Here is a 12018-nt window from a genome sequence, read left to right on the forward strand (position 1 = left end):
TTGCTTCTCATGTCTACTATCGCATTGAATACAGGTGATGATTTTTGAAACAATGAATAACAGTCCAGAAAATCCTGACTGATGCCGCTACATGTTTAGAGGGGATGGGTACCCCGGGATGCTTGGTGTGAATTTGGCTGGCTTCCTTAACTTGGCCTTCTGGGTAATGGAGTGTGTTAAATTGTGCTGTCAAGCAAAACGTTTACACTGTGCAGGTTCACTCAATTGTTATAGGACTACAGATACCAAAATGCCGGCCACATGATTTCCGGTACATAGGGAAAAAGTTTCAATGGGGGTTGGAAAAATGAGAGGCGAGGAAGTGGCTCTGTTACAATTGCAATCGACTGAAACCGGAGTCAGAGGAAGAGGTGGGCAATTCGTAAGACGTAAGCGCGGAAGGTAAGTAATGTTACTTATTAGCCACTGATGTACCAATTTAGTCATGCGAGAGCCTGCAGTAAAAAGCATCAACGACGGTACTGTTCATGCAATGAAAGTTAAACAAAGCAACCGTTCTTGACTGCACAACGGATAAAAAGTAGCCTACCCTAACCACAAAATGCAAACCGCTCGAAAGCTTTACAAAAATAAGGAATCTTTAGTAATGCTTTTGTGCGATTTAGACCAATATATTTGTGACATTGGTAGACCATTTAAACTATAACAAAGTTATCTATTGTCTGTAATTCAGCTTCTTTGAAAAGAATGCATATGATCGTCCCATTCTGATGGCAGTCACAGCCTTTTAAATGAAGACAAAAACACAATCTCTTTTTGATGAGGGGAAAAACAATCTGATGTCGAGCTCTCTTATTTGAACGATCAAATGGCATTATGCATCTCCAAATCAAGTTAATTAATGGACATCAACAATGTAGTTTTAAGGTCTGAACTGAGTGACTATCAATACAGTCTAGTCAACGTTACTCCCGTTAGCGATTTATTGCTTGTTGGCTGCGCTGGAGTGAAGATGATGCAGGCGTTGTCGGGGTTGAAATGATGGTTGTTTTTAGGCAAGCAACTCCTGGCTGGCTGACGCCGCTGCTGTTGCAACGACACTGGTGTTCACCTTCATCTCTGAATTTCAAATTCCGTGCATCTCGTCTCTTGGATGCTCCGTAGGCGCGCCGTCGAGGTCAGAGCGCAGTACCATGCGTTTGTTTTTACGGTTCGCACAGAGTTGCTTGCTTCGCCATTCGTTGCACTGGACTATAGTAGCCTCATTTTATCCAATTAACTGTGGACCTACGATGATCGCGGGAGAAACGTACGTTCCTGTGTTGGGAGTAAAATTGGTTTAGCCGCAGGCGCTCGTGTGTGAGTGAGTGGTAAGTTGCCGTTGGAAGTGGAATGTATGTTACCTGTCTTTTGTCTCTGATTTATCATTTGATTAGACAAGGTCCATTGACTAGCTCTTCAACTGAGGTGGCGAGTCTCTATTGAGATGATACAGGGGACCGTACAGCATCAATCATTCCTCAAGAGCATCGACATTCTTCTTCACGCCTGTCGGTGATTGCCATCAGTCACTCCGAAGCTGATTACCTACTTACATATTTATGGGTGGCATCAGGAGGGGGTTGCCTGTGTAGACTAGCCTAGCGTTACTATATATCGGCATTGCCTTCAGTGCTCATTATTTGGGAGAAAAAGAGGTGCATTCATACTGCAGTTATTTCTCTCTTCTGTTTTCACTTATTGCTGAGGAATATTTGAGATCATTTGAAGGGCAGACTGAACGCACATTGCTGTTGTGTTGTTTTTCTTATTGATTTGCCTCATTTTCCCATCCCGGCTGGATAGGCATGTTGGAGTGATGTGCCTCCCTTATGGCTTCCAGCTGTGGGGTCTTTGTGAGAGTGTTGCGCTGGTGTGGTTGGACTGTAAGCATCTGAGCTGAGCGTCCTCTGGAGATGAGAGAGAAGTGTGTGTGTGTGTGTGAGATTGGAGGGAGGGGGGGTGGGGTGCTGCATGGCCTCATTTTCCTCCAGTCATTTCTGCTGCTGGGAGCGTGACGCGAGTGTTTCTCCTTCCCTTTGAAGGTGTGTGTGTGTGCTCATGCACGGATGTGAGGGGTGTTTGTATGTGTGTGGGTTGCTGATGGGCATAGCTGCCATGGGCTTGTCACTGATGTTATGTGCTACAGAGGCTTTGAAGATGTTCCTTTCTGCACCCCCTCCACTCTGTGTATGTGTGTGTACGCTGATTACAATGTTTGTTATGCCACACCTTACTTTTTCCACAGTTCTCCTTCTCTCTTCCCTATTCACCTCCCCCCAGTCCCCAGTGATTTCTTAAATTTCCCCTGGGGATCAATAAAGTATCTATCTATCTATCTATCTATCTATCTATCTATCTGATTTCCCCGTCTCTCTCATTCCCACTGTTCACCTTCTCTCTCCTCTCTTCTCTCTCCCCACTGTGATTTCCCCCTCTCTCTCATTCCCACAGTTTACCGGCTGCTGATTCTCCCTTCCTGTCTGTGAACTCTGCAATGGATCATTTGGAGCATCTGACTGCTCTCTGGCGTCTCCGGTTGACGGCCTGATTCACTCCGATCTTTTCCATCTCAACTGATTGCTCTGTTTTTCCTGCTATCTGCTGTGTGTCCTTTTTTTTTTCAATTACTTTCTTTTTTCCCCAACTCCTACTTCAAATTGCTTTCTTTCCTTGCTGCATTTGTTGTTTTTTCTCTCACTCACTCACTCTCTCTCTCTCCCCCCCTCCACTTCTCTGAAGCAATCTGTCTGTCAGTGAGCAATTTTCCCGCTCCTCCATGCCCTCGACAGGATGCGGAGAGAGAGTGCCATCTGACTCATCTTAAGTGGGGGCACATTAACATTTGAACATGATGCCCATTGAACTTTCTTTACACTGGCTGATAAATGGCCGAGGAGGGAAGAACGGGGCTGGTTTACAGGGCTATTAGTGCCAGTGGCTGCCTTGCTCCCATCCTAATGTGGAGCCTCCGCTTGAGGGGAAGATGCTGCAATGATATTTCAGCCCAGCAAATGTCAGGGCTGTTTTGGGTCGTGCACAAGAACACGGCTTGCTTTCTCATCCGTTAGAAGTAACGCATCTCACAGATTTTTGTGTAACAAAGACTGTCTGTCTGTATTTTATGTCAATGCTGAAAGAAAGTTGAAGAGATATTTCTACTCCCATAAGGAGCCTTTTAAAGGGGCCTTCGCGTCTGATGGTATCCATAGCGTGTTGGGGATGGAGGACCTCAGATGAAGTCTTGGGCCCCACCTCTGATGGTGATGGGGAGGGGTGTCTACAGGTGTGGAGGTTGAGGGAAGTTTTTGGCCGTGTGGACTGGAGGCTGGGTGGCAAGGCGGAGAGGAGGAGCAGTTTGGGCTCCTGAGTTAAGTGGGCCAGCGGTCCCTGCGGTGAGCAGCTGAGCTTTTTCTGGGGCAGGAGCGGTGATGACGTGTGGCTCCCCGTCCCGAATTGGGAACGAGCGAGCGAAAGAGAGAGCGCAAGTCAGTGCCCACCGTCATTTGGTCGCATAACAGGGCCCGAGAATGTGGCGGCGCGGCCACCGCCAGTGAGCAGGTCTTCGGGAAGGTACCGAGGTCCTCAGCCTTCAGGACGGTCTTCAGGAAGTTGTCAGGAGCTCTGCGTTTGTCCGGCACACAATCAGGCCTGACATGGTGGCGTGCCAAGGAAACCTCTCCCAGCCCATGTGAGAGCTTGTTCTGTAAGTATGGTTGAGCTTAGGCAGTAAGTTGATCAGGAGGACCAGTGGTACCCAGTGGCACTTTTTTTGGTGTCTGTGTCTGTTTGTGTGTGTGTGTGTGTGTGTGTGGTGTCCCCTTTGGCATCTGGCAGCGGGGAGGATGTTGTGAAAAGCGGACGCTGCGTTGGCGCGAGGCATTCGCGGATAACGATTTTTCTCGCCGTTGTCAGCCGGAGCAGCTGGCTGCAGGTCACAGGGAGAGGGAGCGAGAGGCACAGTGTTGGGAGGCAGGGAGCTATTTAAAGATCGCGCAACTCGGCCAGATGCTCCCATTTCCGCCTCGTGTAATTAAATGAGCTTCCAGTGCATCATGATCTCCCTTAATGTGCTATGCACATTCAAAAAAAAAAAAAAAAAAACCATATATATATATATATATATATATATATATTATATATATATATATTATATATATTTATTTATAGTTTAACTAGGTCTTCTTTATTTAGGAAGTTTCACCTCTTTGCAGACAGTCTTAAGCTTAACTTTGAAGTGTTCTTTTTCTTCAGATTTCAAAAGTAGAATGCGGAATTTGGAGCAGTTGATGCAGTGCTGTCCATAGGACTCTTTAGAGCTGTTCTTGGGATTTTGTGTGAACACGTATGAACTTGTTTCTTCAGACCACGCCATTGTGTGTGCTTGTGTTGGCGTTTTGTGTTTTGCGGCAGTCGTCTGATTTACAGTGTCTGTATGTTGTCTGATTATTTTTGTAAATTGTAGCATTTGTTCGGCATTTGTGTGGCTGAGAGAACATACTGCTATGCAGTGTGCCGTCACACAGCCGTCCAGGATGTCTGGTTTGTCTGAGGTATTTTACCAGGTTTTTCACTGCGGACAAGTGTTCTCTGCTCCACCAAGGTGTATGCGTAGTGCTCAGTAATGTCCAAAAATGAAACAAGAACAGCTTTGCGGGACATTAAATTGCCCAGAGGAGAAGAAAATGACCAAAGCCTCTTTAACCACCCCATTGAAGTAAACTCCAGCTTGATCCTTCCGGATCTCTTTGGAGCAGGATGTCTTTTTTTTTGCCCATTAGAATGTACCGGTACTCACAAAGAGCCCTTGCAGATTGCTGGCCACAGAGTCTTTCTTGGAGGTTTGCTGATAGACTTACTGTCAGGATGGCTAGAACATGTCCTGCTCTCACCCTTCTCCAGATGTGATAGGCCTTTAGTTAACAAGCCGGCCGATGACATCGGCTCTCAGCTGTGCACTATGTGCAGTGGAGCAGTGGACTGATTCAACATGCATGGAGCAGCTCGGATGGTATTAATCGTGTGTGTGCGTGCTCTTGCAGGCGCTCAGCTAGAGATGTGCCCAGTGGTGTTTGAAGAGTTAAGCGCTGTGACAGGAACTAGGCCATTTACATCCCCTTTTCACGCCTGCCATCCCAAGGGAGACTGGTAGGCTGTGTGTGTATATGTGTGTCCAGCCTGTCAACAGTGAACTGAGTGTAATTGATGCACAACACTGTGTGTGTGTGTGTGTGTGTGTGTGTGTTGGGTTGTGGTTCAGTGTGGGTTAATATATAAGCACTCTCTGTAAGGTATAGAACTGTAGGACTGTTCAGAAACCCTACTCTGCATATGGAAACTGAGCTCCTGTTATTTTCTTTCTGCATTAGCAAACAGTGTAAGACACAAGTGAGGAACTTGGGCATTCATAAATTTGTGTAAATGTATCACACACACACAGATACACACAAACGTTTGTATGTGTAGACACATTTGAACACTGCTAACTGTGTGTCTGTTAGGATTCATTGTTGAACCCTTACTGTGCGTGCGTGTGTGTGTGTGTGTGTGTGTGTGTGTGTGTGTGTGTGTGTGAGCGAGTCACTGTGCTGACAGGCTTTGAAGTGTGAAGAATCATGTCATCTGGAACATACCCTGACATCTGCTGCTTGTCATATTTCTGTGTGTGTGCTTGTGTATTTATTTATTTATTTATTTATGTATGTATGCTCACCATCTCCCACCTCCACACCTAGTGTGTGTGAGCTCTGCAGCATCAGTGTGAAGCTCTTCTCACTCCTTTATGAACCTGAAACCCCCCTGTTTGGTCTGCGGTGGCCTAATGGTTCATTTGGTTCCTCTCACTACTGTTCCTGTTCCTACTGTGAGCTTCCTTCCCCACAAAATCAAACAATCACACACGCACACACACTTCACAAGAACAAATCTCAGCTCTCTCTGATCGGAAGCAGAATGAACGTGTGATCATGTTCTTGTTTGCCATGCATGTGAAAGGGACTTAGTCAGGGTTTATTTTGCCTTGCTTTGTTTTCTGCTGTGTGTTGCCACTCTCTGATGGAAGAGGGAGCCTGTGACATCATGGCTGATTGATCGATCGCAGCATGGATCGCTGACATCACTGATGGCCTGCCGTGAAAAGGCAACTACCACAGTGAAGAGGCCAGAGTTCAGGAGAAAGGGCTCAACGCTCTGAAATCATCGACGACTAAATCAGAATCCCTCTGAACTCTGTGACGCCTAAAGCACAGCAAGAACTCTAGTAGGCACTGAACGCTCAGTAATCCTCAGCGAAAGGAGGCATTGTGAAAGTTTGTGAGGTGGCAGGTTGTGGAGCCGGGTGACATGGCAATTTGTAGCTTTCACTGATGGAAATAAACTGCTAACTCACACGGGTGCAGAGTTTGCAGTCAGAAACTGATAGGTGTGACCTGCTGTAACAGCTTTTTAGTGTGATGTTTTATGGATTTTTTAATTATTGCTTTTGAATGTATTTAGAGTTTACATTTGTTTTGTGCAAACGTGATTCTCAGTTATTCACAAGTGTCATTGTCCAGCCCTGCAAAGGTGTTTTGACAAGTGTGGACATGAGCATTCTAATAATTCATGCCTGGTGCTTTTGATCTAAGATTGACCAACATCCAACCAGTGAAGTTCAAGACTTAAGTTTACCAAGATCCCACCAGTGATGTTTAAATGTGTGTGTGTTTGTGTGATTAGCTGTAATGCTAAGCGGCATTATGAATGTCCTGCCTCTCAGCTTTCTGAGCGGCCGCACATGTCAGTCTTCTCTGTCCAGAGTCCACTTCTCTGCCCATTCTCCTGCTGATTGTTAAGGTTAAAGCTGGTCATGGTTAAGACTTCCGGAGGCTTTTCCTGCTTCTGCTGACACGCTATGGTCAGGAACGTGCTCTCTCTGTGCTGCTGGAGGGAGAACAGATAGCCTGTCCGTCCGTCATGCTGGTCAGCTTGCTTTCTGCTGACCCTGCGGTCATCCTCACTCCATTGCACCCCAAACAGATCGGCCTCAAAGCCACAGTATCACAGCTTCAGTTTTACTGCGCAGCAGCGTAAGATCCTCAGCCCACTGCGGGAGTTATTCACCTCCACTGAATGGGAGACATGTAGCAGTGGAACAGCTAGATGTGTTTATTTAGCAGCGTGTGTGTTTGTACCATGCAGGGTGATGGTGAATTGTATCAGGGTTGTTTTGTGTGGAATCGGAAGTGGCTTAGGCTTTGACGGCATATTATGAGGCATATGTGTGATACTCAGTCTTTCTGTGGGGGGTTGAGTCACCATCTCATCACACCTGCCTGTGTTGAGTATGAGCACAGTGTCCCTTGGCTTTCTCCCTGCAGACTGCAGTGCAGTGTAGTGTAGAGTGGAGCTGAGTGGAGTGATATTTGCAGTAGAATCCTCCGGAGGGACAGCTGCTCCTAGTAGTGCAGCTCTCTTTAGGACTCGCCTTTACCACGGCCACACCATCTCCCTGTTACTGAAACACTCCTCCACAGCCACACCATCTCACACCATCTCCCTGTTACTGAAACACTCCTCCACAGCCACACCATCTCACACCATCTCCCTGTTACTGAAACACTCCTCCACAGCCACACCATCTCACACCATCTCCCTGTTACTGAAACACTCCTCCATAGCCACACCATCTCACACCATCTCACTGTTGCTGAAACACTCCTTTCCTACATTGTTCCCTACATTCTCTCCATTTTCCTTTCTCTGTCTGTCTGTATGTCTCTCTCTCTCACTCTCTCTTTCTCTCTCTCTCTCTCTCTCCCTTCCTGGGCCCTTCTGTCTCCCTTCCCCTCCCTCTCTCACCACAGTCCCTCCCAGCTGTTCCAGCTTTCCTGTGTGAGAGGGCTAATAGCACAGCTCGTGAGTGAGATTTATGCGTGTGGTTAGCACTGTGCAGCTTTTCGGGATAATTCTGGTGGCGGAAACCCCAAATATGCTCGGCGCGCCAGGCAGCGCTCTGCTAGCCTAACATGGGAATGGACAGCCCAGGGTCTGCTAACCCTTGAGTGGCACAACTCGTAGTGTGGCCAGATTCTGTGCCTGTGGGCATGTGTGTGTGTGTGCGCGCACTGTAAGGGCTGAGCTACACCAGGCATGTAACTGAAGCGTTCTGTTGCGTCTGCTGCAACAATTAGCTTCCATTATAGTCAATGGAAGTAGTTACAGCAGACATGATAGTGGTGCGTACGTTCAAAAAAAAATAGACCATTAATCTAAAATGGATTTTTAGTGTCGAGAATGGAATGCTTCAGTTACGCACCTGGTGTAGCTTCCCTGTAAGGTGTCGGAAGGTTGAAAGAACATCAGGTACAGTGGGCAGACCCCACCATAGGGTCATGGCCTGTGTTTCAGAGCATCATAGCTTCGATTACTTTATATGTGTGTGTGTGGATGTCTTGCCTAAAGTGTCACATTCTTTGGTCTGGCCTGAATCTATATGTAGGTATGTGTGTTTATAGAAATGTGCGCACACACGCACAGCTTGTCCTTTACTGTCCTTGACAAAAAAGGTGCAGTGATGGCAGATCTGCTCAAGTTAGCGGCGCTAAAATAAGCTGCTAACGCCTTCACACACTGTTCCCAAGGTTCAGCGCTGTCCTTCTGACTGTGCCACTTGTTCAAAGAATAGGTTTCTCTCTCTTTCTTTCTTTCTTTCTTTCTTTCTTTCTTTCTTTCTTTCTTTCTCTTTCTCTATTTCTCTCTTTCTTTCTCTCTTTGCTCTCTTGTCTCAGTGATGTCTCTACATCCTGGGCAGAGGCCTTGGGAATCATCAGCGCCTACCATTCTTGCTTGATTCCATACATCTCTGTTCTATGGTTCTTGGGGATTCTGCCTATAGACTAGAGTTCTAATTAAAGAACCTTCTCAAAAAATCTCCTGGAGGATGGACATCAGGGGTGTGCATGGGAATTTAACCCATGAATCTCAGAATTGCATTGAACATTATCTTGTTAGCACCTATTCAGCCAATTGTGAAATAAACATGGTCAGCTTTAAGAAGCCTGCCATGGTTGTTATTGGAAAAGAATGAGGTGTTCGTTGTTCTCAGCATTCCCACAGCATTGCCTGCATTGTGTGATGGATCAGCCAGTCTGTGTGCCAGAGCAGAATAAGTCTTCTCTACTCCCGACCACTTTGCACTCTTATTTCTGCCCTTTCCTCCACATCTGCTTTCCTCTGTTCTCCACCATTTCAAACTCTCCAAACTAAACTAACTATTGGTGGTCAGTTGAACGCACAGGTATAGTCTAGTGCCAAAGCACCTAGGAGAAGAAAAACCGGTACAGAAGCCTGAACAAAAAAAAAGCTCTACTGGAGAAGCTGTGTGTGTGTGTGTGTGTGTGTGTGTGTGTGTGTGTGTGTAGAACTGTGATTAGGAGATGGGGAGGAGCTGTCGCTCTGGTGTGTCTCCGTGGCCGATCGATCCCTGCAGGGCCCACAGACAGGTTCACTAGCACTCCTCTCTCTCGCTCTCTTTCTCTACCTCCAGCTCCATCGACCGCATCTCTCCGTCTCTGCCTCCCCTTCTATCTCTCACTCTCTCCCTCTGTCCTCCTGTCTGTCTTGCTCTCTACATTTACAGTATATTACCTCTCTGTTATCTCGCTCTCTCTCGCTCTCTCTCTCTCTCTACTCTCTATCCCTGTGCCTCTGTTTCTATCTTTCCCTTAGTTTCTCTCAGTTTCTCTCTCTCTCTCTCTCCCCCTCCCTGTCCAAGTCTATTATAACTTGGCACATCATCTCTGTCAGTCTCTTAATCGTTTCATTTTTTTTCTCTAATTGTCTCCAGCTCAGTTTGTCCAAGAATGCTCTGTATCCACAGATCACACACACTCAATAATCACGAGTTCACTGCACTGCTTCACTCTAGTAGGAGTTTCTTCTTGAATTAGAGCAGGTCGCGGAGCTGGAGCACTTCAGACAGGTGCACAAGGCCAGGGCCGTGCTGTTTGATGGTGTCGGTCGCTGCATAAATGCATTTAAAGTATGGCCTACCAACCTGTCAGAGTGGGCTGAAGTGGGGTTTTATTTTAGTTGAGTGAGTGTGAGTGAGTTCACAGATGGGTTCATTAGGCCCCTTAGTCATGATTTGATTGTGTGTGTGTGTGTGTGTGTGTGTGTGTGTGTGTGTGTGTGTGTGTGTGTGTGTGTGTGTGTGTGTGTGTGTGTGGACGGACGGACGGACGGACAGAGCAGACTGACCGAATGTGTTGTTTTCTCCTCTGACAGGTTGGCGTGATCAAGGAAGACGTGGCATATTCAGTGTGCAGCTGGACAAACACACACACACACACCCACAGGCGTACTCACATATTGACGAAGAAGACCAAGACATCGCTAGGGATCTCCATCTCACAAGGCCAATGACCTTCAACAGTGTAAGCCCACATTATCACATGCACGCACACACACACACACACACACACAAACACACACACACATATCCCTTTTCTATCAACGAACCAGTTCCGTTTCCGTTCGCGAACCAACATTTGAACAGTTTGGAGCATTTCGACCAAACAGAAAACAGTTTGGAATGTGGCACTTTGGTTCGGGGCTTGAACCAAAAAATACTTGTTTTTTCCAGCGAACCGGAGTGGGCGCGTGATTTTACCGTTTAGATGGGAGAAGGCTAAAAGCATGAGTTTTCCCTCTGTATCAACGGTTGCCATGAGTAAACAACACTAAACAGCTAGCACCACACTGCAGACGTTAATTAGCATTTTACCCAACTAATTTGTGCCGTGTCATATCATCCTCCTGTTTATGCATATCATTAACTCTTGTTTCTGCATGCAACAGCCTCTTTTGATGACTCATCCCTGGTTCCGTTCAAAACTGGTGGAAGTGCGGGCTGGTTCACTAGATAGCACATAGGTTCAAACAATTCCTAACTGAACTGGTTCAAGAACACGTTTTCTGTTGGTCGAAAAACGCTCACAGTGATTTTAAGTACATTTTCATTATGAAAACTCATAACATAGAATGTGTCTTATAACATAATTAATATCAAAAGGCCACTCTGCATGTCTATTTGTTCTTATCTAAAACGCCATCCGAAGAGTGAAGGCCTTCATTTTAGGCTATATGGTGCAGAAGTATAGATTTCTAGGTGAACTAATTTCAGGGAACTCTTTTGTTGATCTCTCTCTCTCTCTCTCTCTCTCTCTCTCTCTCTCTCTCTCTCTCAGGATTATCTTGTTGTTGCATCCCAGGCTCTGTGATGGAAAATCGTGGTGAGTACTTTCCACATTTTGCTCTCTCTCTCTTTGTGTGTGTGTGTGTTTGTTTATTGATGTGTGCGTGTTTGTTTGTTGATGTGTGCTTGTGTGTGTGTGTGTGTGTGTGTGTGTGTGGGTGTTTGTGAAGACAAATGAGTACCTCAGCCTCTCACTCGTGCGTGCAAGGCCATTGCGTTATTTATCTTGTAGAGTGAGGGAAAGTGTGAGTGGGTGGCTTACAGAACGAGTGAGTGGGTTGACGAATGAATCCATCAAAGGATGGATGGATGCCCACGTATGGACAGATTGTGTGAATGAATGGTTAAACAAACAGAGATACAATCTGATGAATGAAAGGGCAGTGACCCATCCTTCACCTTTGTGGTAAAACGCCAAGTGCTCTGTCCACTGCAGCAGTGAGAGGCATAGAGGGGGTTGCTTTTTGCCATACACTCACTCCTTGTAAACATCTGTGCAGAATGAATACAGCTCTGACTGTTTCCACATCCTGACCTTGAGCTGAGCCTTTGTCTGTCATTGGGGCTGTTTCTCATTCTGCGTAACTGTACGCAAAGCTCTCCCAAAGGCCCAGCTGCAAGGCTACACTTCACTTAACAGTCAGTCTGGATACTCGATCCTCCATCCTCCCCTGCCCTCCCCTCCACGGTCCTCCCACTCGCCTCTGTGTGCTCTTCATCTTCCCTGGCTTTGCATACCTGACTGAACTCACAAGTGCCGCTCTGGATTACCTGAGCACGAC

General features: G+C 46.6%; 1 protein-coding gene across 3 annotated transcripts in view; it reads left to right on the top strand.

Annotated features, from left to right (window-relative positions):
• Positions 1 to 307: 307 nt before the first annotated feature.
• The window catches only part of phactr4b (phosphatase and actin regulator 4b), a 49173-nt gene continuing 37462 nt past the window's right edge, over positions 308 to 12018 (top strand). Inside the window, exons 1-3 of one of the 3 annotated variants that reach the window (XM_048260919.1) lie at positions 308 to 402; positions 10267 to 10415; positions 11229 to 11273. In XM_048260919.1, the coding sequence (XP_048116876.1) occupies positions 11261 to 11273 (13 nt within the window). In that variant the 5' untranslated portion in view covers positions 308 to 402; positions 10267 to 10415; positions 11229 to 11260. Of the gene's footprint in view, positions 403 to 906; positions 1332 to 3529; positions 3707 to 10266; positions 10416 to 11228; positions 11274 to 12018 lie in introns of those variants that run through there. The other 2 variants (XM_048260918.1, XM_048260920.1) reach the window with 2 other exon arrangements.

Source organism: Alosa alosa, chromosome 13, assembly GCF_017589495.1.
Source record: "Alosa alosa isolate M-15738 ecotype Scorff River chromosome 13, AALO_Geno_1.1, whole genome shotgun sequence".
Lineage (NCBI taxonomy): Eukaryota > Metazoa > Chordata > Actinopteri > Clupeiformes > Clupeidae > Alosa > Alosa alosa.